This window comes from Amblyomma americanum, chromosome 1 (genome assembly GCF_052857255.1).
Source record: "Amblyomma americanum isolate KBUSLIRL-KWMA chromosome 1, ASM5285725v1, whole genome shotgun sequence".
In the NCBI taxonomy this organism is placed as follows: Eukaryota; Metazoa; Arthropoda; class Arachnida; order Ixodida; family Ixodidae; genus Amblyomma; species Amblyomma americanum.
In genome coordinates, this window is record NC_135497.1 from 235468190 (window position 1) to 235494972 (window position 26783).

The following is a 26783-nucleotide window of genomic DNA, read 5'->3' on the forward strand; positions in this document are numbered from 1 at the left end:
TCTTCAGGAGGCATTGTCTCAGCGGCTCAGGTGTGAAGCCTGACTACGAAGTCGCCCTTGTGGGGCAATGTGTCGAGCTGCAGCTTCAACTGCTTGCAGTCTCGGTTTTTGGAAATCGCAGAACTTAGGTTCGACTGAACCATTATGCGCGCGTATCAGCGACTGCTGACGATCTTTAAATAACCAGGTTTGCCCTGAGAGCTGAATATGTGGCCGCTGCTTCGCAGGAGCCTTCAGATAGCTGTGAGGCTGCGGTGTTGCCATTCGTCTCGTTACGTGTTCGGTGCTCAGCGTATTCTTGCTGTGAACACCTCCGTCGAGCGAAGCAGCCTTAGAACCCACTATAATTTTGGGCATAAAAAGAGGGACACCCCTTCACATGAGAAAGCGCTCTTCGCCGTCCTCATCCTGATGTCGTTTGGCCTTTTCATTGATTTCGATTGGTAAGTGCACCGTTAACTACTTCATTGCGGGCTGTTTTTGCTGACATTTTAACGCATTGTTTTTTAAACTAAGAGCGCGCTTGTGTACACTGGCATTTCAGAAGTGTTGAGTCAAATATTCACACGAAGTGTTGGAACAGGCCGCCTGCCAGAATGTTGTATACGTGCATCAGTTCAGGTCTTTTTTTTTTTTTTCTTCTGCGTGTTCATATATCTGCGTCTAAGCCACGGAACGCGTGATATTTTCTCAAGAGCATTCAATAACACCGTAGAGAACTCGGGTGCTGTCGGATGAATGTTGCGCTATTTTTATGGCTGCTTGGCGCGTACACGGTGTGACGCATTTCATTTATGAAGACGCAGATCATTGTTTGAAGCTGCAGCGTAGCGTTCAAACGCTTATTGTGTGGAAGGACAAGAGAAAAAGGCTCAACTGTAGAGACGAGAAAGTAACTTTGCAGTGCAAACAGGCAGTACACAGCAACATTTGTGATGTATACTTTCACGTTGCACATGCCTAGCCTTATATATTTTTCACTAGTCCGAGAGAGTTTCAAAAAGACTGGGCGTTACTAAGGGCATCTTTTGTCACTACTGTAAGGCAACAGCGGCGCGTTTGGGCTAGTTAGTTAACCATGTTTAGATTGTGAAAGTGCTGAAAAAGACAGATACAAGCCGCGTTTACATGAATGCGACAGAAGTTGACTCCAGTTCCCCCTTTGAGGGAACGAGCAGGTTTTGAAGAAGGGAGGCATGACTCGACCTCTACTCTCTTCCTCGACACTTTCGCACTTCCCCTCAAAAAGGGGACTTCTGTTGCATTCATGTAAACGCGGCTACAGAAAGAGATGGATACACAGTGCGCACCATGGTCTAGACCATTCTAAAGAATTGCATGCTGCAGAAAGCACCATAATTTACAAATGCTGTGACAGAAAGGTTTTATGCTGTTCATTTAAATATTACGGGGCTTATTAAGGAATGCATGCTTTCAGTGATTAAAGCATTTTAAGTTTCAGTTATTTAGTTATAGCAATAGTTGGTACAACTCAAGAACGAAGTGGCTTTTCACCATCAAAGGACCCTCTTCCAGCCAGTGGTGTCAGCTGATTCTCGTAAACCTGCTAGCGTGACAGTGCAGGGCGTAACAGTTGAAAGGGGATAGTACCCTCCCTCCGTGGGGAGAGGATAGTCCCCTCCCTGTATTACCACACTGTTCCCTACATTGTCATGCTAGCAGGTTCATGAGAATCAACCGACGCCATTGGCTGTGACGGGGCCCTTAGTAGGGGAAAAGCCGCTTCATTCTTGAGTTGTATCCGACTAGAGTTTAAACGTGACAGTGCAGGGCGTAACAGTTGAAAGGGGATAGTACCCTCTCTCCGTGGGGAGAGGATAGTCCCCTCCCTGTATTACCACACTGTTCCCTACATTGTCATGCTAGCAGGTTCATGAGAATCAACCGACGCCATTGGCTGTGACGGGGCCCTTAGTAGGGGAAAAGCCGCTTCGTTCTTGAGTTGTATCCGACTAGAGTTTAAACGGAGCGTCGATTTGGCAGTCGTTGCATGTTATATCTTTCCATACAACTGCATTAAATGTGTGTGCTGCGACGTGCAAGACATTTTTCAACTTGAAATTGTACATTTTCAGGGTGGCTGACAAGACTGGAGATGGAATCGAGGCACTCAAAAAATACTTTCGGGTATCCTCAGAAAGCAGTGTTTCGCACCCTAGTGAGAGTGAGGACGAAGACGCTGACGTTGAAGAAGCAAAAGGAAAAGGCAAAGGAAAGAAAAAGAAAGACAAGCCTGGTTTCCGTGACCGGAAAGTGAGTTGAGAGACAAGTTAACCCATATATGCCGAATCTTCAGAAATTTGAAAAGATTAAAATATTTTTTGATATGAGGTGTTTATTTCACTTCAGGATTGTCCTTTTATTGGTGGAAATATTTTTCCCAACACAGACTTTGAGCCATCCTACAATGTTGGATACTAGGCAGATTTGCTGCCTGTTATGTGTGGTAAAGCTTCAAACATTTTACATTCACTTCAAAATCACGTTTCTGATCACGCACATTGGTTTTCTTGTGGTGATGCTCAAAAATTTTTTAAAATTATTTTTGCAGAATTGCAACTTAGTTGAAGGGGTAAAGGTTGAAAATGGCGTCCAGAGAAGACTGGCCGATCTTTCTGGATGCACAAAACGCACAAAAATGAACGCACACACCACAACATTTGCACAAGGAATGCTTAGAGCCTCTTGAACCTATGCCACAGGGCACAAGCTTCTACATGATAAACTTTTAGAGCTACTACGCAAAAAAGTAGCGTCCTACTTTGCAAAAAAACAGCATCATACATGTAGGACACTAGGCATACATGGGTAACGCAATGGTGAACAGCAGTTCTGCACTGTAATAATCGGTGCGTAGCACTGTGGAATTTCTGTTGCTTTGGTTTCCATGGTACTTGATAAAGTATATCTGGCTTGCATGCTGGTTTGCAGCTTATTTCGTAATGTTGAGTACCTTGTGAAGAATGTAACGGGGAGTTTCGAATACCTTGCAAGAGGTGGGTATTTATTCTTTTTTATTCTAACACACGCACGCGTGCACACATGCGCATGCACATACACATTATATAATATATATTAAGGAAGCCAACAGTCACCGAAACCAAAGTGCATAGGGGGATGTTTTTTTTTTTAATTTGTAGTTCCAATCAATCGGTTCTGCTGCTTTAAAAGTAATTTTCTTTAAACCGATTGATTGGCACTACAAATTAAAAAAAAATAAAAAATTCCCCTATGCACCTTGGTTTCGGTGACTGTTGGGTTGCTTAATATGTTTGTCAAACGAGCCCCTCATTTCCTTTACCTTGTCTGCTAATAGCTTAATGGGGTCTCGGTTCTGGCAGTCTTGTTGCCATAGGTAGCATAAGAGGGCTCTCGCACAGTTTCCGCCCTCGCCGTTAGGTGACGTTCTACGTCACACTCGCAGTATTACAGGACGTGCTACGTCCTCCGCTATGGTTGAGGGTGGCGCTGGTGAACACTCTCAAGGTTCGCTTACACCCAGTAAACATAAATACCCACAAAAGCAGCAGATTGGACAGCCGTCACCGTAGCTCAGTTGGTAAGAGCACCGGTCGCGATATTCGGAGGTCGTGGGTTCGGATCCCACCGGCGGCATGGTTGTCTTTTTCTGCTGCTTTATAAGTAATTTTCTTTAAACCGATTGATTGGCACTACAAATAAAAAATAAATAAAAAACATTCACCTATGCACCTTGGTTTCGGTGACTGTTGGCTTCCTTAATATGTTTGTCAAACGAGCCCCTCATTTCCTTTACCTTGTCAGATATATATATATATATATATATATATATATATATATATATATATATATATATATATATATATATATATATATATATATATATATATATATATATATATATATGGAAGAGAAATGAGGCACTCAGTGGGGGGGGTGTTGTAACATGCATATAAAGGAAACCAACGGTCATTGAAACCAAGGAGCATAGGGAATGTGTCTTTTTTTTAATTTGTGGTGTTGACCACAAATTAGAAAAAACCGAAACATTAAAAGAAAATAAAACCTACACACCTCCTTCAAGGTATTCAAAACACATTCTCCCCATGTTACTTTTTCCATAAGGTACATGACATGAAATAAGCTACAAATGAGTGTGTAAGCCAGAAATACTGTAGCAAATACCATGGAAACCATATGTAGTGGAAATTCCTCTATGCTACACAGAGCTAATTATTAGCAGTGAAAAAATGTGTTAGGGAAATGTTTCAATTTTTTTATTTGTGGTGTTGACCACCAAGTAAAAAAAAAAACGTTTTCCTATGCTGCTTGGTTTCGGTGAAAGTTGGCTTCCTTTTGTGTGTGTGTTATGCACACATGCACATATATATGGGAGCGTTCAGATAAGGATGGTAATTGAGGTTCCCTGACCATTTTATGTTCTTGGTGAAATTTTTATATCTGATGGGCAAATGTGTTTGCACAAAGGAATAGTACTTAGTTCCGCAAGAAGTGCTGTAGTTTTTTTCGAAAAAATCGTGTATCAGAAGAGCTGCAAAATGTTGCTTTTGCGATTTTGCAAAATCACTAGTTTCTTTCTCTGCAGAGAGAAAAATAAAATTTTGTGGGACCTGAATATTTTTTCAGTAATTGTATGCATACTTGTCTACTGGAAGCAGTAAACAAGCATTTTTTGGCTCCTGTAATTTCGCAGTAAAACAATTGCAAACATTGTCAAAAAAGTAATGGATTCTAATAAAAGCAGTTTTAAGCCAATAATGGGACAAGCAGGGGTAAGAACTTTGGGCTGAAATTTTTTTGTCAGTATTGATCTGTGCTTTTCACCATCTTCGGACAAAATTTGTACTTCAAGACCGGTTAGTGTATTTTTAATTAGGCGTTGATATCTGAATTTGAATAAAACTGAAAAATGGCAAACTTCAACAGAGATTTTTTAAAGATATTGTTGCCGATTTTCTTAAACGTTTTCCTGAAAGACCTTTAGTACCTGGCAAGGCTAGATCAATACAAAAGTGTTGCATTATGTTATTTTAAACTAAAATTAAAGGCTTAATGCAGACCATATTTTGTTCACTTACTATTGCTGAATATTATCTATTAAAAAGAGCAGAGATCACTGATTTGAGTTATACCTGAGTACATCTGGTTGCATTTTAGTTGGGATATTGGCATGATCTTAGAAAATGCCTTGTAAGCACTGGTTTGCTTGTTCACCCAGTTTTAATCATGTTCAGTGGTTAATATAAGCCTTCTATTTCGCATTATCTCTCCAGCTCTTGCTAATGCCAACAAAAACAAGTGTTTCTGTCTTTCATAACTTGAATATTATTTTATTGCTTGGCTAGTGTATTGTCCATTTTTATTTATTTATTGTCTTTTCATTAATTTTATATGACTGCTGACTGCCCATAGAACTTTTTATTAGGGGTTTAGGACTGCAGACTTTTTTTTAATGTAAACATCAGTACCATGATGTGAAAAGGATCTTTGATTCGGCTGGTTAATTTGGGCTGAGGTACAAGCCGGAGTGGGTTCAAGGTATTACTCCATGGACTTTCTGTACACAAGACATTGGCAGCGTGAGAACTAGCCCAGTAATGCTCTAGTCTCTTGCATATGTGCCGTTTTAGGGTTATGATGGTCCTACATGTCAAGGTCTGTCAACAAAATGTATCCTGCACTAGTTTCAATTTTAATGTCTTAGCCGAAGCACGAAAATCTCCAAGCATAAAGTTCTTTCAGGCACATGACTCCGTTTTCATAATCTGTATTATGAAATAAAGGGGAATTCACTAATTTGTGGGCATTTAGTGTCCCAAAGTGACGCAGGCTATGAGGGACGCTCTAGTGAAGGGTTCCAGAAATTTCGACCACCTGGGGTTCTTTAAGCGTGCACTGACATCGCACGGTACACGGGCCTCTACAGTTTTGGCTCCATCGAAATTTGACAACCGCGGCCGGGATCGAACCCGCGTATTTCTGGTCAGCAGCCGAGCACCATAACCACTGAGCCACTGTGGCGGCCTGCGGAAAATTCTTGCATGGCTTCATTAGTGAATTCAGATGAAAACACAAGTGAAATATTGTAAAGGGGAATTGTTTTTGTTGCTATCCCCACAAAGAGTGGCCCCATACAAGACTGTAAATTAGTATAGAACTGATTCCACTCCAAAACAGTGGTATAGGCCACCTAAGCATTGCTCATTGGCTTAGATATCTTTATATTCGATCCATGTGGCTATCGTGTACTTTCTCTGCCCTCTGCCACTCTTCCATCCTGTCCTAAACGTCGGCAAGCTGACTATGTCGAAGGTCTTGAATGCTGATATCATTTATCTTTACCTTGAGTATGCCTACAAAACCATTGGCTCTTTCTATGCCCTCATTTCCAATCGAGATCAAGGCGTGTACCATTTGTTAATTGGCCCACTAGCTGTTGCATGCACTTTTGCTATGCCCTGTGGCCAGGAACTTCAGTTTTGTTATTTGATGTTCCTTGTGTTGGAGCTCATGAAACTAATATTTGCACTTACATTAAGTGGAAGTTCTGTCATTCGCAAAAGTTGCCTTGTCATATAGATGGACATGTCGTGTTTATGCGTGGTATGTCTTGATTTTGACGGAACCAGGCACGCATGTGCCGGCTCGTCGGACATTTGGCCGAAAATGATAGTGAACCTCTACACCCAGTTTTTTGGGGTGGACACGGATATGAAAAACGATCACGTTTTTTTTTTCCCAGTGTTATGCTCTGACTACATTTCAAATCCAACTGTTTAGTACTTGACAAAGCGAAAATGGAAAACAATATTTTCAGCTTAGAGTCTGCCTTTTTTCATGCATAAATCCTGCTGGAATAGATTTTGTGTATTTGTGAGGAGTAATTCGATAGCATTTCTTGAAAGTTACTTCAATAGCAATAAAGAAGTACCAGCTATTTAACCATCTCATTAGACTCCCAAGTTGTCGTTAGTTTTTGGTGCTCACTACCAAAGTCAAATTTTTTGTGGCGAAAGTTGCATCCCTTCGGCAGCACTTACCCGTGTCGAAGGCCAGGTGTCACTAGTTAGCTGACATGCATAGAACCTTCATATTTCTGGGATTAAGGGGTTTCCGTGCTACATTTTAGAGTACCACAAGCACAAAACACAGCTATACTATGTCATGCACCTTTTGTTTAAGTTTAATTGCAGGAGCTAAGGAGCTATGCTTGATCTAAAAGCTGTGAAAGTTTGAGCTAGGCATTTTATAAATCTGATGCCAAGCCAAATTGCCATGAAATACTTTTGAAGTATAGCAAAATTCTGACTCCCATTAGCCAGATGTATAGAAACCATGTTAAGAAGCATATGCATTCGTGTTTTGACTTATTGAAACAATCTTACAAGCAAGAACTTGCTTCCAAGATATTTTCTGAGATTTTGCCAATGTAGTAACTAAAACACAATCTCATGCACTCAGTTTTAAGTTGAATTCACGACCTTTACTCTTTCTGACTGATAATATCCAGCAGTGGTAACCTAACGAAGTACGGTCTGCATTAAACATTCAATTTTGTAGTTTAAAACAATATAATTCCGCACTTTTTCCTTTATCTAGAACTACCAGGTAGCGAATGTCTTTCAGTGAAATTTTAAAGAAAATCAGCTACGATGCTTATCTTTTAAAATTTCTGTCAAAGTTTGCCTTTTTTTAAATTTTTCAAATTCCAAATGATTTCAACGCCTAATTAAAAATCACCAGACCGGTCCCAAAGTACTGTGGCAATAGCAAAAGGTGCGGATTAATACTGAGAAAAAAATTTCAGCCTCAAGTTCTTATTCCTCTTTGCCCCATTAGTGCCCTAAAAACTGCCCTTATTAGAATGCATTACATTTTCAGCAATGGGATTTTTTTTACTGCGAAATTATAGGAGTCAAAAAATAATTTTGCATTGTTCTAACTGAAAAGTTTTCATACAAATATTGATAAAATATTAAGGTGCCACTAAAATTAATTTTTCTTTCTGCAAGCAATTTTGTGAAACTGCAAAAGCGACATTTCCCACCTTGTATGATATAAGATTTTTTTTTCTGAACTATAGAGCTTTTATAAAATTAAGTAACAAGTACCATTTCTTTGTGTTGATACTTTTGTCCATCAGATATTAAAATTTCAGTCAAAATAAGAAACTTGCATGGGACCTCAATGACCGATCTTGCGCGCGCGCACACACACACACACACGAATGCGCGCGCGCACACACACACGCACGCATGCGCGCACACACACACACACGCACGCACGCGCGCGCGCACACACACACACACACACACACACACACACACACACACACACACACACACACACACACACACACACGCACGCACGCACGCATGCGCACACACACACGCACGCACGCATGCGCGCACACACACACACACTCTCTCTCTCTCTCTCTCTCTTCAGCATTCCAGATATAGTCCAACATTGGTTGGAAATCAGCCTACCATTCATGTAACTGTTCAACATAAATGGCATACTATCCCCCTGTACCCGTCAGTGCAGTTTGCTTGTGTTGCTGAAACCTCAGTCCACTCATGATTTGCTTCTTTCTACATCTCAAATTTCCCTAATGCAACAAAGCCAGAAATTTATGTTCCTTCAAACTCTTTAAAGGGCCACTGACCAGGGGTCTGGACATTTGGACAAACAAGCCTAGTGCATAGATAAGGCATCGAAGATAAACCTCTGCCAAATACTAGAGCCATGTGCGCCTCGAAAATCTTCAAATCAAAGCCTGTTCACTTTTCCTTTCAAGAAGCCAACCTCTTCATCCGCTGGCTCGCATCTTGAGCCTTGTGGATGATATCTGCTAAATCTTCGCGAAAGGCATTCCACTGGTCCGTCGTTCTGACTGATGGCTGAAAGGCCAGTGTAGTCAAGGTGTCGCATCGTCTGCTTATTGCGTACGTGCTTTTTGTCGCCCCTTTCGTTTTCGCACATGCATACAAGCCCACAAAAACAAGGTTTTTAGTTTTTGTCCCAGTTCATGTATGCTTTGGCATGTTCTATGCGCTGCGCTGTGTCATACAGCCTTCCCCTCGTTCACTCACTCGACCAATCTGCACACACACTGCTTCTCGCTCGTCCTTCTTGTTTACACCTTTGCTGTCCTTGTTTTTCTTGGCTTTGTTGAAAGTCACGAACTTAACGTTCAGAATGTGTAAACACACAGAAGAAACACAATGTCACACAGAGAAGTGTACGCGTGCACAGGCTTGCTTTCCATGAAAATGTTTGTTCCTGGGTGATGCAGTTTAATGCAGTTCCCGGGTTCCTGGTGACGGTTCCAGGGTAATGCAGTTCAGGGATGCACTTCAGTGCAAACTGACTTCGCACCTCCATTACACGTTGCGCTTCACACCATGCTGTGTGTGCAGCCGCAGTGGCTCAGTTGTTAAGGCGCTTGGCTGCTGACCCAAAAGATGTGGGTTCGATCCCGGCTGCGGTTTTCGAATTTCGATGGAGGTGAAATTCAAGAGTCTCGTGTACAATGCGTTGTCAGTGCACGTTAAAGAACCACAGGTGGTTGAAATTTCCGGAGTCCTTCACTGCGGCTTTGAGACCAGGTAAAGTTGAGCTTCTTTAAATGTAAAACGAGAGCTTTCTTGGTTGCTTTGTAGCAAAGTCATAATTTTATTCATGGGAGACTATATAATGTAGTGTGTTATAGAATCATTTTGAGAGTAACTGATTTAGGTAAATTAATGAATTTGAAGTGCAGTGGTGCCAGGGTGACGAGAGAACAAAAGGCGCCGTTGTGACATACCAAACAGAGCATCCACTACATACTAAATGAAACCTTACTTGGTGTTCTGACATTCTCAGTATGTTTTCCTTTTAATTTCGTTTTTAAATCGCCGTCTCCTTTTATTGTTGATTGTTTATTGTCTGGCTATTTCTTGCCCATAATTTGTTGTTAGTGCAAGGGTATTTATCATTCAAGATAACATTGGTGTGTGGGAAGGTAATACAGTTTACTATGCTGTAGTAGGATACAACTTCAAACACAGCAGTTTGTTACAGTAGGCCATGCTCTACGGTGTCCTGTATTACTCCACTGAGCAATCGCAGGAGTAAACCGAAATCAGCTTTTTTATGTTTGACTATATCAAGCAAAGCAGAGGCATCAGAATTATTGAGGTTATAATTTCGGTTTGTTATTAGCCTCCTGTTTAAAAAAAGAAAAGCTTTAATGACGGACTACTTTTTTTGCGTGAGGAATTCTGTGTGGCAGTTCTGAATGTGGATGGAGCTTCAATGCGGACTTAAGGTGTGTCCGACTATAGTACTGCATTTTGAATGTAGCGTTTTGAAAGCAGTGCTGTGTTTATTGGCGCAGTGAATTTTGCAAATTTCTGGATTGTGACATTCATAAAGCTAATTTGATTTTGATCATAAGATTATGGTTCTGCAGTGTATCTTGCTGTTTAATTAAAAAAAAAGAATTGGCAGTGGTTTATCTCTGGTTAAACCTGGAGTGACGCGATAGCTACAGCTGGCTGAGTGGAACTTGCTCAGTTCAATTACAAAGTCCGTCTTTTGCCGCTCCGTTTCGCTGGGCATTCCTTCTTCATCTTCGTCCCACTTGGCACGGCGCATGCGCACAGCTGTGGCAGCTCGGTTTCGTTGGAGCGCCGAGCCACCGGCAGCCGCAGCTGTTCTGCACCACGTGGCTGGTCATGTGAGCAACCAGGCGACGAACCACGTGATCAGCCACGGCGCTGTGCTGCCGGCAGCTACTCCACGCCACGTGACCAACCGCATGACAACGTGGCAGCGCAGCCACGAGGTGGTGGCGCCGCCACACTGAAGGCTCGAAATGCTACCTTAATGTAGCTATTGCTACAAAAATTACCTGTATTGAAGAAAACATAATTTCGCTTCAAGTGCAGTGTAACAAAATTTTCATGGATATAAGCACAGTATCTATAATAGCGTGATTTTAGCAACCCTTCTAGTAAAGTTTTAACTGCATGTCCAAAAATCTGGTCTGAGTTGTTTCATAAAGGTCTGGTTGTTTTATTAAAACCAATGAGTAGCATTCCGTGGAATGCTTAATGTGACTGACTAATGTTCTATAGCATATGAAGACTAGACGGTGGAGATGTTTGACACCAAACATTTTTTTGTGAGTGAGGGCCTTTTTGTTAACAAAAAACAAGCATGCCTATTTGTGAAAAAAGGGCAGTTCTGATATGTGTGTTCAATTTGGTTTTCTCATTGCATTTCTTGAATACAGATTATTGAATACGAAAACAGGATTCGAGCCTATTCTACTCCTGACAAAATATTCCGTTACTTTGCAACAATGAGAGTCTACAATGAGGCTGGTGACTCTGAGATTTTTATGTCACCTCAGGACTTCCTTCGTTCTATAACACCAGGCACTAAGCAACCTGAAGGTGAGTAAGCTCAGTTTTTGGTAGCACCTACCAGGGTAGATATATTCTTGCACATCTGAATATGCTTATTTTGTCTAACTTGAGCGATTAGGCTGGTTGGCTAGTGCTATTTCTACGACTTCAATATTATTAGGAAATCTTTCTTGCTAATTACCTTGTCCTTACTTGTGTTGCCCAGAATGACGGCTTGGGAAAGTGCATTTATGCTGGCCTCATGGTAAAGGTAGCATCATGCTTGTAATTAGGAGTGACTGGCACATGGGTCTTCAACGACACCATCAGTTGCTCTTTGAAAGAGTTATGCCTTTAACCTCAGGCTCTGTTTGTCTGTAGCAGTGTGGGAGTACATCGATTAGCTCTTTGTAGCCCAGAGTAATATTTTAGGCATGTAAAAATTGGCCACTCTTTCTATTTGGTTATATGACAATCCCTGCCTTTATGTTTGAGCTTTACTGCATGGGAAGCTGCTTGATTTCTTTACTGCACTTAATGAGGTGCAGAGAAGCTATAGACCTACACCATATTTGCAAACATAAGGTGCATTCGCGATGCCAAAGGTTGCAGAGTGTATCAGCGGTGCTATCATCTGCTATGGTGCATGGTTCGCCTATCATGCTGTTTGAGAACTGCCTTCCATTTAGAGCTGTTTAGGCTGTCTAGTTTGAATGACTGTATTTGGGAGCAAATGCGGCACACGCAGCAGCATGGCGGAGTACACAAGTAGGTTTTCAGATTCAAAGAAACGCTCAATTCATTGAGCACCTAGGTGGTGAGGGAGATATGTCCGGCATCATAACGAAAAAAGATCAGCTTTGAAATAACATTGGATGCTTTTTATGCTCTTTTAAAAGCGCTTGCCAGCTGTTAACGAATGGCCTACTTCATAGGAAGAGTGTCAAAAGAGAATACTATTGCGGAAAGGTTTCTTCGCACGTGTTTCGATGGGTCACGCTCCTGCCTGATACCTCCACCCAAGAGTGACTTGCTCAAGCAAGTATTGGGGTGTATTAAAAATATGCTGCCTTTGAAATTACATTTCATACTTTCACGTGCAGTTCTAGGATGTACTCAGATTTTGTTCACAAAAGGGTGACCTTATAGATACTCTGTGAAATCGGTAAATGGCCTTTAAAACTTTTATTTACATGTCTTCCTGTGGGGCATAACCCCCGCGATAGCAGCGATAGCGATAGCAATAGCAGCGCCATCTCATCTTGCTTGCATCACAGATTGTTGTTGGTCTATGCATTTTTCCATCAACAAGATCAGGTGAAGGAAGCAGGCCAAACCCTGCTTTTTTTCATTTTTTGTGCAGGCATGGGCTGCTAGCCATTAAAAAAACTTAATGCTTGTTCGTCGTCGCTTGTCTGTTGTTTCTTCTTTGTTTTTATGCACAATGTGTTCATCTTGACTATAGATCACCAACTTGCCCAAACTCATTTCCTTTGAAAAAAAACTTTCTTGTCTCTTGCAGGTTCAACCATGTTTTTTTGGCAGTTATTTGCAGGCATTCATGATCGTGTATATTTATGCATCTTTCAGGGTTATCGTTGTGTGAGCATCCTCTGTTTTTGCTTCTGCTTGCTGAGATGGCTTTCAGGTTGAAAAACTTGTGATTTATTTACTGTGATCCTTAAAATTGTACATTGCTAGGAAACATTGAAACTGTCTTTTTTTTTATTATTCATGGCAGGCTTTGGACTTGACCAGTACAAGAGAATCGACATACGTGTGAGTAGGTTTTTAGGAGGCTGTAGCTTAAGCAGCAACTTTTTTGTGGCTGTCCTTGTAGCTCTTCTGCTACTAGCCTGCTCTCTGTGTAAACTAGTTTAACAATAGTGTGTGTGGCTGCTTTACTAACTGTTCTTATTCTTTTCTCTTTGCTTGCTGCTTAGACCGATAATGCTTCTGGAAATGGTTACAAGGTGTCTGCTGACATGGTGTGTTTGGCCTCTTTCCCTTTCCTTTCTCATTGCTTTCTTTACAGTGAGTGATGGGCACTTACTACTTTGTAAGTCTCAAAACTGAAGCTAGATTCTGGTCAGTGAATTCGTGGTATTATGGTTGTTTACTGTGTAGCATGTTTAGCCAACCGCAGTGCATGGTACGCGCAGTGGCTGTAGTGCTGACAAGTGCAGTTAGTTTCTGAAGGAGAGCACCAAGACACCGAGAAAAGTATTATGTCTGCAAGTGTTTTTACATGGACATGAGGAGGAAGTGGGAAAGTTTGTTTCTTTTGTAAGTCGTAGAAAGTGGCTGTCCATCATTTTCATAGTTGCCTGTGATGGTGTCACATCGATCAGACCAGAGTGTGGGAGGTCTTAGATTTCATTCATTTAGAAGAGCGCAAGTGCTTGCACAATGATGTACGGTATACTGACTAATGGAAGGGTGAAGGTAGTATGAGAGTGATAGAATTTTTTATTTTTTAGGCTGTGTTTCTGTGCCTTAAAGTGTAGCTTTCAACAACTTCATAATCATGTCATGTTTGCATGCTGAACTCTGCATGTGGGTGTGTAATTTGATTAGCCAGGCCACTTTAATTGGTGACAAGCTAGTCATCGTTCTTTTGCAGTCAAGTTGTGCTCATGGGAAATCATTGTGCATTCAACGCTTTATGTTTAATTACCTGCTTTCTTTTGTGGCTCTTTCAAAAAGTTGGCCTTTGTGCATCTTGTTTTTTGTACTTGAGCTGATGGTCACTGAACTTGTGTAAATTCGTAATGTAACCAATTCTTTTTGTTATGTCTACCCATGCTGAAAGACAATTTTTTTGTTTTTGCATTTTTAGCAACATATTTATTTGCTAAATTTTCTATTTGCGTGCACATAGCACACAGCAATAATTTAGCCTTTCCAGGAAGAAAAAAGAAAGGAAACCAGCAACTTGGGCAGGTTAAATAATTCATTTGGATTCATTCACGAACAAATGCTAGGCACAGAAGTGGCTTAAAGGGACCATGAAATGTTATTACTAAGGCTAGGAAAAGTGCATAAGTGATCAGTATTCCGTCTCTTGTTACCGCACACCAAAAATTTTCAAGCTAGCTTCAATAACACCGAAGATATTGGCGATTAAAAAGGATGCTCCTCCTGGCCCCGCTAAACTGATATGTGCCCCTGTCTGCCAGCATGGCACCCTTACTGAGCATGGGGTTGTCAGGACACTTACTGGGAGCATTCTTTTCATGCTAGCAGGAGCACTCAAACATATGCCAGCGCAAATAGGCATGAGCTTGTGTGAGTTGTTACTCATAGCCAATTTACGATTGTTATTGTGATATATCATATACAGAGGCATTGCTACGGTCAGTGGCACCTGGAGCGGTGGCCATGGTATTGCATGCAGTCATTGTGATGCTTATTTTTGCGGTTTCCAGCATTGGGATACGTAACGAAAAATTAAATCTGTTTTGTCGTGCTTCAGATATAATTACTTCTCAGCTCCACACTTCAAATGCCAAGCTTTTCATTGAGCCAGAAAAGTTGGAACCCTTATGGCTGGGATCCCATGCTTGTGCAGCCCCTGGCTATTTTCCAGAATGTTCGCATGATCGTTGTGGCCTTCCCACTTATGGTAGAAAAACAAGTTTTAGCACATTAGAAAGAGAGATGTATTTACTTTTCAGTGCTATTCGTTGTTTAGCAATTAATGCTGGTATGAGTGCAGTTAGCAAAAAAATTAGCTGTAGTTTAGACTTTGGTTAACCCTGGTCAGAAGCGAAAGTTTCCTTTGCATGGCTATGTTCTCAAATGCCACACACACTGCCGAACAGATTGTCTGTAAAGCATCGATGAAATGCCCGATGCCCAATGGGGCAGTTGCCACCTGCCACGGTGGGCAGCTTTTGATGATGTCAGTAAGTCACATGACCTGCCACATGACACCACGTGACACCTGTCACATGACTGCACTGATGCTGCCCTCTTGAAAACCGAGCGTAGTGAAGCTTTCGCTTCAAAAACATCTTACCTGCTTCTGTGAAATTTTTTAGAAAAACTACTGCACCAAAAAGAGGGCTGCTTCTGGAGTGTTTAGATGAAATGTTTATCTTGGTAAATGCTGAGCAGTTTATGGCTCTAGGATATAGTTATTCAGAAGCGGCACTGTAAGAAAACCAGAAATGACAAAAATGATGCAAATTAGAGGCTTAATGGCTGCCGGTCTAATGATAAAATGCAAGACTATTAGCACAGTTGTGGATCAAGCATATCTTGTTAGGAACGGAAAATTTTGTTGAGTTGCAGTTAGTATTTCTGTTCGAAGTTTGCTGTCACCACGAAAACATGACCCATGAACATCTGGGCATACAGTGCCAAGGCACCAGTGGCTTGCATTTTTGTGGTGACAGTTTACTTTGAACAACAAAAAATAAACAGCTACTAAATGCAGCTGCAAGAAATTTCGTGTACTGAACGGATTATGCACAATCCACAAATATGCATAATGCTCTTATGTTTTGTCAAAAAAAGCATTGATGAGTCGATTAGGCTAAAAGCTGTTGAACTGCTGATATGTATCATTTTTGTCATTTTGGGTCTTCTTTAGAATGGCAGTTCTAAATTATTATACCCTGAAGCTAAAAACTGCTCATCATTTACTGAGGTTATTTCTTATAAACACTGCAGAAGCAGCCCTCTTTTTGGTGTGGTTATTAAAAAAAAAAACTTCGTACAAGTAGGCAAGTCGATAGGAGTAGTATTTTATGCAGTACGTTTTTTGATTACCCCACTCACATTAATTGCTATTAACAATGCATACTGTTACGTTAGTATTACAAACGAGGGGCCACAGCGGTCACGCAAACATAGTGAAAAATAGCCAGTGGCTGCATAAGCGTGCGACCCCAGCCCTGAAAATTTTCATTTCCTTCAAGCAAGTCCTCTATTTACGAAACGGTTATCATTTTTGGCTTTCGCCTGTAATGCAACTCGTGTAAAAATCATGCTAGAGTATAGTATAATGGTCTCCTTGTTATAATGGTCTCCTTGTCTTGTTAATTTGTTCATCAGGGGAAGTCTTTTGCTTAGCTGCTAGCCAGTATTGATAGTAATACTATGTGCTGCATGGAGATAGCGCAGCCTTGTGTATTTTGGTATCGAAACAGTCAGACACAGTTTGTCAAAATAAAGCACATTTAGCACTACAGCCTCAGCTTAATTTACTATGCATATGCTGTTTGTAATTGTGACTTGCACTTAGCTGCCCATCACTCTTTGTTCTGTCTTCATTGTCTTTTCTGCGCTCATATCCTGTCTTTTTTCCGTGCAAGGATTGACCCTAAGCAGCAACTTACACTGACTAGATGGAGAAACGAAAGTGGTTCTGACAGTTCATTTGCAAAAAGAAAGCATTGTTAAACCAGCCATTAACAATACCACATGCATGCTTCTGTTGGAGTGTGCTCCACAAAACTCTGTTGCTCGCTCCATGACCTTCGAGACTGCGAGTAGAACTACACTTGCTAGCTCTTTCTGAGGCCATAAGGGGAGCAGTAGAATCGCCATGTCAAGTGTGTCTTGGCTGGAATATTCATGTCATTGCTCTCTTGATGGCTGGCGCAGTGATGCTTCCAGAGTTGCACTACTGTTGAAAGAATTGCTACTTTACTTGAATATGTTGTAATGGAGGTTAATGTGCTTGGTGTCTGCAGTTATGCAGTGGCAACATCAATAGCATTGTAGCTCCGCCTGCAAGTGATGGCTGCGAAATTGTTTCCTTTTGCTTATAAACCACAATAACTTTCTGTGACAGGTAATCTGGTTTTACTTTGCATTTTGCTTTTAGTTAAAAAAAAAAGTCGTTTTAAGTGACTTTAGTGCACTTCAACATTGTGCTGCAAGTGGAAATAATTGCGAGCATTGTATTGCGCTTGTTACCGGAACAAAACCGACATAACTACCTACTTCCGCTGCTTTGGCCAATGATTGTGCACATTGCCAAGGGTCAGTCCTCGTGTTTGTTAAAGTCAGAATGCAGCCCCTGCTTTGAATCTGTTGTAGTCAGCTTTTATGCTTTTTGGGTTGTTGCATGTATTTCTGTGAACAGTGTCATTAAATAACTGCTCACTGTTCCGATGTGTCACTGCTATATAGTATGTGTGCCTAGAACAGGTTTGTCCTGTGAATCGTCACTACATCCTATTTCTTCTGAAGTGGGGCTGAAAGAAGGTCTTTTACTTTAGTCATTAACTGGCTTATGTATTTATTGCACAAGGGTGCATACAGCAAGGCACTGATGAAATGGGGAGATTCATGACCTTCTCCGTACATCCACTCCATTCAGTGAGTCTAAAGCAGCTTGACTAGCGTGGGAGCAAATAGCAGGTGACATATCTTAGTTTCTTCTTTTTTTTTTATATACTGTAGTGTATTGCCACCCAAACGCTCACCTTTTCCACACTTGTTTACACATAAAGCACACCATGTTTGACATGCTTTTCTGAAGCTCAGTGGTGGTTGGCACCTGATGCAGGCGTCGGTCCCATCAAGGTGCTGTTAAGGAAGTAAGCATCAAAGAACACTCTCTCGTTTTCTGTGTTGGAGGGTGTCAGTGTTGCTACAGAATAACTGCAGCCAATTTGTGGCCAACAAATGTAAGCACTACTGCAGAGTACTTTTTCATGTGGACTGCCAAATGAACAGCACTGCAGAGGTAACTTAAAAGCAGTGTTACAGCTGTGTGCTGAACACAGCAAAGTTACAAGTGCATGCTGCCACTTGCTGGAGCTGCTCCATGACTCGTGCTTAGTTTATAACTAGTGCCATCTGTAACTTTCAGACTTGTGTGGGCACTTCTATGCTTTTAGGCATATAGACAATGGCATCCAGGTGGCTGTTTCCTGCCAAGCGTCCCACATCTAATTTTATATAATTGCTTAGTCTGAATTTGTTTTGAAATCCATATTGACCTTAGAAGAACAATGAAAAACCTCTTCACCCACCCCCCTTTTTGTCCCTTTGTAATGGTCTGTCTGATTTAACTTGTTCATCAAGTGGTAAACGCTTTGACACTGAGCCAGTCATTGCTGATACAGAGTCAAGCAGCAAACTTTTTTCAGATTTAAAGATGGAGCAAAATGTGAAATTAAAGTGAGACAGACATAAAGGCACATGTTGTTACTTCCTCTTAACTTCTCAAAGTGCCACTTAGTGGTACTTACAAATAAAGTAATTTTGAGCTTGAAACAAATTTAGTAGGGCAGCTTCTAGGTGGCTTAAATTTAGTTATTTGAGAAGCTAGCAGAAAATGGGAATTTTTGTGAATATTTCAAGCTGGCCTAATCTGCTTACCTGCTAATCTGCTTAGGCAAAGTGAAAGCTTACCTGCCTTGGAAGTGTACCCCCAAAACAATGTTGTAAAAAGTGTATCTCTTTGACGTGTGCATTGCACACCCTTTGGTGCTGGTGGTTGAAATGTTGTGCATGTTTGTCAAGTACAATTCTTGTTAAGCTGTCACAGAGCTATGAGGTTGTTTTTTTTCCGTGTTGCTGAGCAATAAACATGAGTGTAGTGTCTCCATTGCTTTTGAAACTGAAGCTTGTGAGAGCCAAATGGAAATAGTGTAGTAGTGGCTTTTGCATCAGAAAAATTCATTAGTGCTCTGGTATTCTGCACACAGACAATACAGGTTTCCACCAGGAGCCATTACCTGTAAAGAGATGTTGTCAACACAATTGTGGCTATGTTTGGCCTGAAAAAGCCCTACAATTGTTGTCAAGGCGAAATACTTGAGCTGGGACGTTACGGTTTGAGGGGTTCATCAACTGTTGCATTGTGTGACCACTTGAACTCAAAAAGAGACCACGTTCTATGTTAGGAAGTGTGGCTGGTAAACCAAGTCAACTGGCTAGTTTATTTCAGTTGGTTCATGGCAAGGTAAGGAAAACAATAGTGGCGAGCAAAAGGGCTAAAGGATTATACAGCACATTGTGCCTTTTAATGCATTCTGTATTTTACAGAAAGCATTTATATGGTACAGTGCAGCATGATAGTATAACAAAGTCTTAGATGCTTTTTAAGCACCAACCATTGTTACTGCTTTGCTGTATCTAGATTTTGGTTTGCCCTATAGATGTATTTGATATTTTATGGGCTAAAGGTGATTGACTTACTGCACCTTTTATTTCAGGATGAAAAGGTATTTTCAGGCCTTAGCGAAGACAGCATTTTTTACAAGCTGAGTTCATCTGGCTTGATCAGCTTTTCGGATTACATTTTTCTGCTAACCATTCTCTCAGGTATGAAATGCATTCATAAAAGGTCGTCTAGTGAGCTCTGTTGGCTGGTGGAATGTACTTGGTAGAATGTTTGCACATACATGGAAGCAGTTCACACTGCTTTCTTTGTCAAAGTGTCGTCTTGTTTGCATGAATGAGAAATGCAGAAAGAGTTAACTGGATAAGACGAAATCTAATCGAAGAAAGACAGGTTAAATACATGTTAAACAGGTCAACCCTGAATAAGTCGCCACCTGCTGCTGTTTTTTTTGCTGCTGCTTTTGCTGTGCTTTATGATATAAAGTGTGGCAGGAGAGTAGGTATTGTCACTCGTGGCTTAATGACTTAAATGCCATGTTGCCTTTTGAAAGTTGTTGGTTTGAGATCCCTTGCTGATGCATTCTAGTAAGAATGAGTATGTATACAAGTGTCCCCCAGCACTTGGCTTTTATTCAAAGTATGAGCATGGGAGAAGCTGTTTTAATCCTGCTAACCCCCCCCCCCCCCCCCCCCCCCCCCTTCCCCCCTTTTTTTAGGGTAAGCAGGACCTTTGTCCTCATCTTTCGATACCTTTCGGTCTTTGGGGTGCCGTAAGGGCTCCATTGTACTCGTACAGTCAAGAAGCAAACCCTGTTGCTCGGTTACTTTTGGCAAAAGGGGTACATCATCAAATTTGCACTTGCAAACTTGAGAGTTGAGCATGAAGCCAATGAAATCATGAAGTCGTGTAACTGTATAGGCCATTTTTTTTCTGTCTTCTTATGTTAGTACTGGTGCATGGTATGTTGCAGTGAGGTTCCTGCCACCACCCATTCGGTCTGGTTATTGTAATGTATTCAAAGTGTTTATATTTAGACGCTTTCCGAGATGTGAAAACAGTAGCAGTTTTAAACATTTGAATTTTTCAGTATTCACATACATAAAGACCTGCAGAAAGTGTCATGCATGAACAATCTCTTTTTTCTTCATGTGTCTATGCTCTTCCCGACCCTAAAATTAAGGTATTCTAGAGCAGTTGCTCTTTATCAACTTGAGATTTGTATGCCTAATCACGTTTACTTTTCAGCGTCAAAACGTCAGTTCGAGATTGCGTTTCGGATGTTTGACCTGAATGGAGATGGCAATGTAGACTATGATGAGTTTGAAAAGGTAAAGTCATGAACTGCGGTTTGTTCGATTTGTTCGTTGATATTAACTTCAGTATTTGATTTGTATGTTAAACTGTATGTATGCATCAGGGCAAATTCTTGCAGTTATAGCTGTATGGGGGACTTTCTACTGGGTAAATGGCATCGGCATTCTAGTGTGTTGTAACAGAAAATGCCCCATGTGAACTTGCTGGGCACCTGCTGGAGTGGGCATGTTTGTCAACATGAGCTGAGTTGGCATTGCTGGGAAGAAATGACCTTCAATTGATCGGTAGAGAATGGAAAGGAAAGGGAGGGGGAGGTGCTTGGTATATCATTGCAGTATGTGCCTTTTCCTCTTACAGTTACAGTTCGAAACAAGTTTTATTTCTGTAGTTAGCAACTTCCATGAAGAGGCCTCAGAAAGTTTCTAGTCCTGTTGGACCATTGTTAGATTTGCAGTCGCCACTGTGCAAATTAACGAAGGGAGTGCTGCTGTTTATAAGCTCTTTTGGTGCGGTGACTGCTGCTAAGTGGGTACTCTTTTGGTCTGCTGAACATGTGGGGTGGTTGCACTGTACACAACCACAGGTGCAGACAATCATCAGGCACCAGACTAGCTTTGGCATGAGGCATAGAGACCATCAGAACACGGGCAGCATCTACAGGGGTGTGAGCAGTGCCTTGTGCAACTACTTCTTTGGTCCCAAGCTTGACAAGAAGCTCACAGTTGAGAAGTTCCTGAATTTCCAGCGACAACTACAGACTGAAATCCTCACTCTCGAGGTAGGTACATGATAGCTTTCTACATTGGCCTCTTTGGTGTTCACTGGCATACAATATGTGCACAACTACATGCGCTACATAGGAGTGTAGCACAGTACAGTGCACTAACATTCATTATGATTTTCAGCGTGTAGTCTAAACAGCAATGCAAGTCTAGATTGCAGTCTGTAGCAATCAGAGGTAGTGAATTTCCTTTGTAAGTTGATATTGTATTTATACTGCTTGTAGGTTACGTGTTAGTTGTAGGAAATGCATTACCTAGTGCGAAAATTGTAGCAAACTGATCTCGTATCTCAAGCACGCCTTATTGGATAGCTTTCAAAGCAAACGATTATACCATATTGGCTTTTATTGGCAGACTAGAATAGAGTCTGCTAACTTGAATCAGCCTTTTGGCACAGTTTACCCAAATTGCTTGTAATCCTAAGTTCACGTTACTTGCCTCACGAGTTGCACTTCACAAAATTTGTCTTGATGAGCCTTGTGAGCCTTTCATTGTATTTAGCAGGCTGAAAGGGAGTGTAGATGAACTTCTACTGCTTATGATTCTGCTATTGCACTTGAGGCACAGCACAACTTCCTTGAGCTGCACTGGGTGCAGCTCACTGGGTACACTGAGTGAAGCTCAAGGAAGGTACATCCAGGTGCGTACAGTTCTGCACAGACTGTTGCTTGTGCAATGCCAAATGTGAACTTCCATTAAATGGAATGCATGCACCGGTGATTTGTGCTTTTTTTTTTTTTTGACATAGGTATATAAGGAATCAACAGCATTTGCTTGGGGGCTAGTTGGTTCATGTTTCTTCCAAGGGAAATTCTTTAGTGCGACACATAAACGAAACAAGACAGGCTCTAACCGTGACTTTTTCATGTATGGTTGATGTCTTCTCTTGCCTTGCGTGCAGCAGGTGCGTTTACATCCCTCGCCAGAAGAACTCAGTGGTTTCCGATGCCAGTTGCCGTATTTCGCGTATTCTTCTGTGCCTGTTGAAATCAGTGCCCTTTGCGGAGATGTCCGGCCATTCTGCGGCCACGTCAAGCAAGTGTGTCGCATCGTTCGATCTGAGCTTTGGCGACAGGTACGCTTATTTTATGACTGGCTGTGGGCCCTATGCTACCAGGAAAGCAAGGCAAAACATCAACCACATATGGAAACGTCACAGTTAGCGCCTGTTTTGTCCCGTTCATGTGTCGTGCTAAAAAAGGAATTTCCCTTGGAAAAATTAAGGAATCAAGCGTTTCATTTGCTTTTGTTTTTATGTGTGCATGTGTTCCTTAACTGTGAATGGCTTGACCTACTGCCTGTAGTCGCTTGGAAAATTTGCCATTGACTTTCCTGTTGCTGTGACAACTTTCTTTCAGTTCATGCGCAAAGAACCTGATGAACATGGCATGATCAAAGAATGGGACTTTGCTGACCTCCTCTTAACTTACGCTGGACTTAATGACAAAAAGAAGTCTCGTATGATCAAACGTATCAAGAAAAAGTTCAAGAACCAGTCAGAGGTTTGTCTTCCTCCATTTAGTTATGCAGCACTCATCAGTGCAATACAGCAAGCTTTATATTACATTACAGCAAGCTACTGTGTAAAATTGACTCATTAATACAACCTGTCTGACTATGCCTAGCCAGGGGCTCAAAAGAAAAGAGATGTGCAGAAAATATTATGCACTCAAGCCTGGGCATCCCAGGTAAAAGTAACCAAGATTTTAAAGAAGACTGAGCCTTCAATGGAGCAATCCACGCAAGTGAAATTAACTTAGTTGTTTGAGAGTTGCTTGGCGTAGTCCACAATATGTTTTTTGTGCATAGATAATTAGCTTAGATTAATTAGCTAACTCTTGGAATTTTGACTTAAGGATCAAAATTTAAACTAGAATATTATACATTGTCTTGAAAAAGCTGTTAAGCTTGCAGCAAGGTACCGTTAAAATAGGTATGTTTTACTGGCTTTAAGAGAAAGCGTGCAAAATGTAAAAATTGCCATTTGGCGCCGTCACTGTTTCAGTGCTCGCAGAGTGCTTTTGAAAAAATCTTTTTCATCTCAGAAGCGCTCTACCCAACGGGCCCTGGCATTTGTGGTGGCTGCAAGGTGTGACCAGCAGCTGTTGAGTGCACATATCACGTCACTGTTGGGTGCAGAGTGATGACGGTGCTTCGTGCTTTTGCATAGCATGGCATAAAACATGTCATTCCTTTTGAAGGTATGCCCTGCTCATGAAGTCAAGCTGGAATACATGACACATAAAGCAGAAAAAAAAAGGCTGGGGCCTGAGAAAATGTTCACAATAAATGTTTTGCATGCAGACAAACGCTGTTGTTCCTTTTGTTCACATTCACAAATTACTGCCGTCAAAAGCAGTGCACGGCACATCAGGAGTTGCTGGCACACATCTTGCAGCCACCAGAAATGCCAAGGCTTGCTAGGGGCAGCGCATCCAAGATTGGATCGTTCAGTTAAACAGCGCGTCTGGGGGGCTGAAACAATGATACTATCACATGGTAATTTCTTTCAAGACTGGTCAAAGGAGCTATGTAAAGAGCACTTTGTTGTAGTCACCCTAGCCAGCTGTTTTTCAAAATGACCTGCAACATTACAATTCACACTTTGTTTCTGAAGCCAAAATTTTTAACAATAGCTAAGAAGTTTTGGTAGTTACCTAACTAGGCAGAATGAAAAAATACTGCAGACTATGCCAGGCCACTCCCAACAGCACTCTGTTAATCACAGTTGCATAGGATGTTCAGTCTCTTTAAAACCTTAGTTACATTTAGCTGGAACACCGTGTATATGGTTGGAATAAAAACATTACTAAATACTAAAAAAAAAATCTGCTCTCTGGCAAAGCTTCCGTCCATAGACATGTACTATAATGGCTGGCATATTGGTGGCCTAAAGAGAGTCAGGACTGCATTTGTTCCGTTGTCGACATAGAAAAAATGCAGTCAAGTTTGCCTTCCAAGCTGTGCCAGGCCACAGTATTTTCACGCAGTATAGAAGGGAGGAGGACAAGGTGCCGAAGGTTTAGTTGGACAATATCAAAGAAGCAGGAGGGCCAAGCTTTTGTGCAGTTTATACAGGTCAGAAGGAAGGTTTCTGGCATTTCTGATAGGGGTGGTATGAACTGGCAGCTTATTTTGCAGACCCTTGATGTTTTTATCCTAATTAATTTTTTTCCTTTCGTCTCATTTGTACTGGCACTCCATGCAACATAAACATATATTAAACTGTTGGCAGAGTGATTTCACTTGCAGTACTTAGGCCCAAAATTTAGTGAGAATACTGTAAGATGAAGCTGCCTCTTGCTGCCATGCCATGCAAAACAGCACAGTATCTGTCTTTTTACTTGAAAAGTACATGAAATTATAATACACCAAAATAAAAACTAAACACTGAATGGCAGCCTGTGCTAAAGGACATTGGAGCTTTGTATTTGCCAGGCGTGACTGCACAACCGAATCATGTTGTTTCAAGAAATGAAAACGGTGTGCAGTAGGTGTGCAATGGATATGCTTATATGATGTCTTCAATAAGGTTTTCTTCTTGGAGGATCATGTAATGGTCTGGATACGTATGCTTCTCTTCACTTTAAATCAGGGTATTAGCCTTGAAGACTACCTGCAGTTCTTCCACTTCCTGAGCAACATCACAGAAGTTGACACAGCACTGACATTCTATCATATCGCTGGAGCTTCCATAGATGAAGGTGTGTATAGATTTGCTAAATTCTGCTTGAGCAGAAACTGTTGCCTTTTATTGCTAAAATAGGGGTCTGTAATTTTGCCACCATAGTAAGGGTTGGTTGCTGTGAGTTTACTGCCTAATGGTGCATTTCATGATTTCATCATATTGCTCTGCAAAATTTCAAGGGTATCTTCTTAGTTCAATGAATTTCTGGGCTTCTGCCATAGGAGGTATTCACGTGACACCATGGGCACCATTTTGTGATACAGCATGCAGCGTCAGCAGTGCAAGCCCCAGCAGGTGGTGATAAGCTGATTAGATATGCGTGCAGCTTTCTGCCCTGCTACATACACCACAAAATGGCAGCTACTGTGGCATAGGTGCATACTCTCTATATCAACTTTATCCATGCTCACAGCATTGTTAATTTCTAGCTTATGCATTCAGTGTCAATCCACCCTCTTGTTTTCTTTTTGCTGGTGCCTTCAGTGTTCGTTTCAAACTAGTGTGTTTATTGATGCAGACTCTGTGCACAACACAGCTCAGAGCATGCATAAATATGGTAACCCAGAAGGTACACATTGCCACAGTTTCATCAACTTCTTTGCACCAGGCAGTAAATCTTAACCAGAAGTTTAAGGCTTTAGATAAGTTTTGTGCTTCATTTATTTGGTGAACAAAAAGTTACTGCTCTGTATTTTGCTTCTTAGCAACACTGAAACACGTGGCCAGGACTGTTGCTCATGTGGATCTCAGGGACTATGTCATTGATGTCATCTTCACATTATTTGATGAAAACAGTAAGTGTTTATTCAGTTTTGTTGCTTCTTTTGAGATGTATCCATCACTACCTTGTCTGATGCATCAGTGTATCTTGCCACCAAGTGCTGTCAGCCACAGCAGCAGAAGCACTGAGGTGTTTTAATGTTCATTTTTGTCCCTTATATTAAGCATGAAGTGCCACTGTAACTAGTTCAGTTTGAAGCATTGTAATGTTACAGCATGCATGCATGCATGACACATACATAGCAGTGCACAAATTATTGCAGTTCAGTGCTGAATACTGCAAGCTTAGAATTTTGAGAATTGGGCTAGGCATATTAAACCACAAATCTTGAAGTTGAATCTGTGCAATAGTTCAGTAAGAAATGTTATTGCTTTCATTGCAGTGGATGGTCAGCTGAGCAACAAAGAGTTTGTTTCGGTGATGAAAGAACGCCTTCACCGTGGCCTTGAAAAGCCCAAAGATACAGGATTTGTGAAGCTGATTAACTCGGCATGGAAGTGTGCAAAGTTGAAAAAACCAGTACTCCTCGACATATAATAGAAGCTAGTTGTGTGCTGATTTATAGCTTGTCGTTGCCTTGTGACGGATGCTGAAAAAATGATTAAATGCTCTTACCTGTAGATTGACTTTTTTTTTTAAAGCATACAACTGAGAAAACAGTTTGCGAAATGAAGTTGTGTCAAGAATAAAGGTTGATTCACAATACTTT

At 41.3% G+C, this 26783-nt stretch overlaps 1 protein-coding gene across 3 annotated transcripts; it reads left to right on the top strand.

The window, feature by feature from the left end:
* MICU1 (Mitochondrial calcium uptake 1) lies at window positions 1–26783 on the top strand. Of its 3 annotated transcripts, XM_077648743.1 has the most exons (12): window positions 9–443; window positions 2097–2274; window positions 11306–11468; window positions 13162–13199; window positions 13364–13408; window positions 19601–19709; window positions 20755–20837; window positions 21407–21601; window positions 22964–23107; window positions 25201–25309; window positions 25998–26087; window positions 26457–26783. In XM_077648743.1, exons 1-12 carry the CDS (start codon window positions 208–210, stop codon window positions 26609–26611), a joined length of 1545 nt encoding a protein of 514 aa, XP_077504869.1. In that variant the 5' UTR covers window positions 9–207; the 3' UTR covers window positions 26612–26783. The 3 variants fall into 3 exon arrangements, with proteins under 3 accessions (XP_077504870.1, XP_077504869.1, XP_077504871.1); XM_077648744.1 differs by lacking the exon at window positions 13364–13408 and having other exon boundaries at window positions 1–443; XM_077648745.1 differs by lacking the exons at window positions 25201–25309; window positions 25998–26087; window positions 26457–26783 and adding an exon at window positions 23611–23806 and having other exon boundaries at window positions 13–443.